General features: G+C 49.8%; 2 protein-coding genes across 2 annotated transcripts in view; one reads left to right on the top strand and one right to left on the bottom strand.

The window, feature by feature from the left end:
- MTX3 (metaxin 3) overlaps positions 1–120 on the bottom strand; it is a 9,702-nt gene extending 9,582 nt beyond the window's left edge. The window contains exon 1 of the mRNA XM_010725519.2: positions 80–120. Coding sequence (XP_010723821.1) covers positions 80–120 — 41 coding nt within the window. The remainder of the gene's footprint in view (positions 1–79) is intronic.
- Positions 76–612, top strand: part of THBS4 (thrombospondin 4) — a 1,064,342-nt gene continuing 1,063,805 nt past the window's right edge. The window contains exon 1 of the mRNA XM_019610190.2: positions 76–168. Coding sequence (XP_019465735.1) covers positions 162–168 — 7 coding nt within the window. The 5' untranslated portion in view covers positions 76–161. The remainder of the gene's footprint in view (positions 169–612) is intronic.

Below are 612 nucleotides of genomic sequence, written 5' to 3'. Positions count from 1 at the left end.
CCTGCCGCCTCCGGCCCCGCTTTGCCCCCTCGGGGTGGCGGCTTCGCTGATCCCTCAGCCGAATTCTTCACCCGCTAACGTCGTCAGAAAGCAGCCTTGTTTTGTGGGGACCGTGAACATCCGAAGAGTGCTTTGCAGTTGCAAGATGCAGGCTCTCATAAATGAGAGGTAAAGTGCTGAGCTATGGAAACTCGTCGAGAAAATTCCACTGCGTGAAGTAGGACTCGAGCAGGAAAAAAGGTTGCTTCTGTACGGCAGCGTTATGGATGCAGTGAGCCAGCACCTGCTTTGTTTTAGAGCGAGGGGCACCGCTCGGCAGTTGCGTGTAGCTGTAACACGTCCTGCTGCTCTGGGAGGTGTAAACCTGCTTCCCGGGTGCCTTAAGCCTCCGTTGTCCTGCGGAACGGTGTTTGATGTTTTAATCGGTTGTTCTTTGGCACGTGAAGAAGGTCTACAAGATAAGTTAATTTAGCTGTGTTCTCTTTATTAAAGTCCGTCTTGATTGAAAGTATTTCTGAGAATACTACTGTTTAAAAAAAAAGAAGGCAAGAAAAAAGTTCAACAAAAGGCAGACATCTAGCTTAGTGGAGGCAGCAGCCAGGAAAGGACCCT

The sequence above is a fragment of the Meleagris gallopavo genome, chromosome Z, assembly GCF_000146605.3.
Source record: "Meleagris gallopavo isolate NT-WF06-2002-E0010 breed Aviagen turkey brand Nicholas breeding stock chromosome Z, Turkey_5.1, whole genome shotgun sequence".
NCBI lineage: Eukaryota > Metazoa > Chordata > Aves > Galliformes > Phasianidae > Meleagris > Meleagris gallopavo.
The sequence above is the reverse complement of the archived record's forward strand: the minus strand, read 5'-3'. Positions and strand labels throughout refer to the sequence as shown.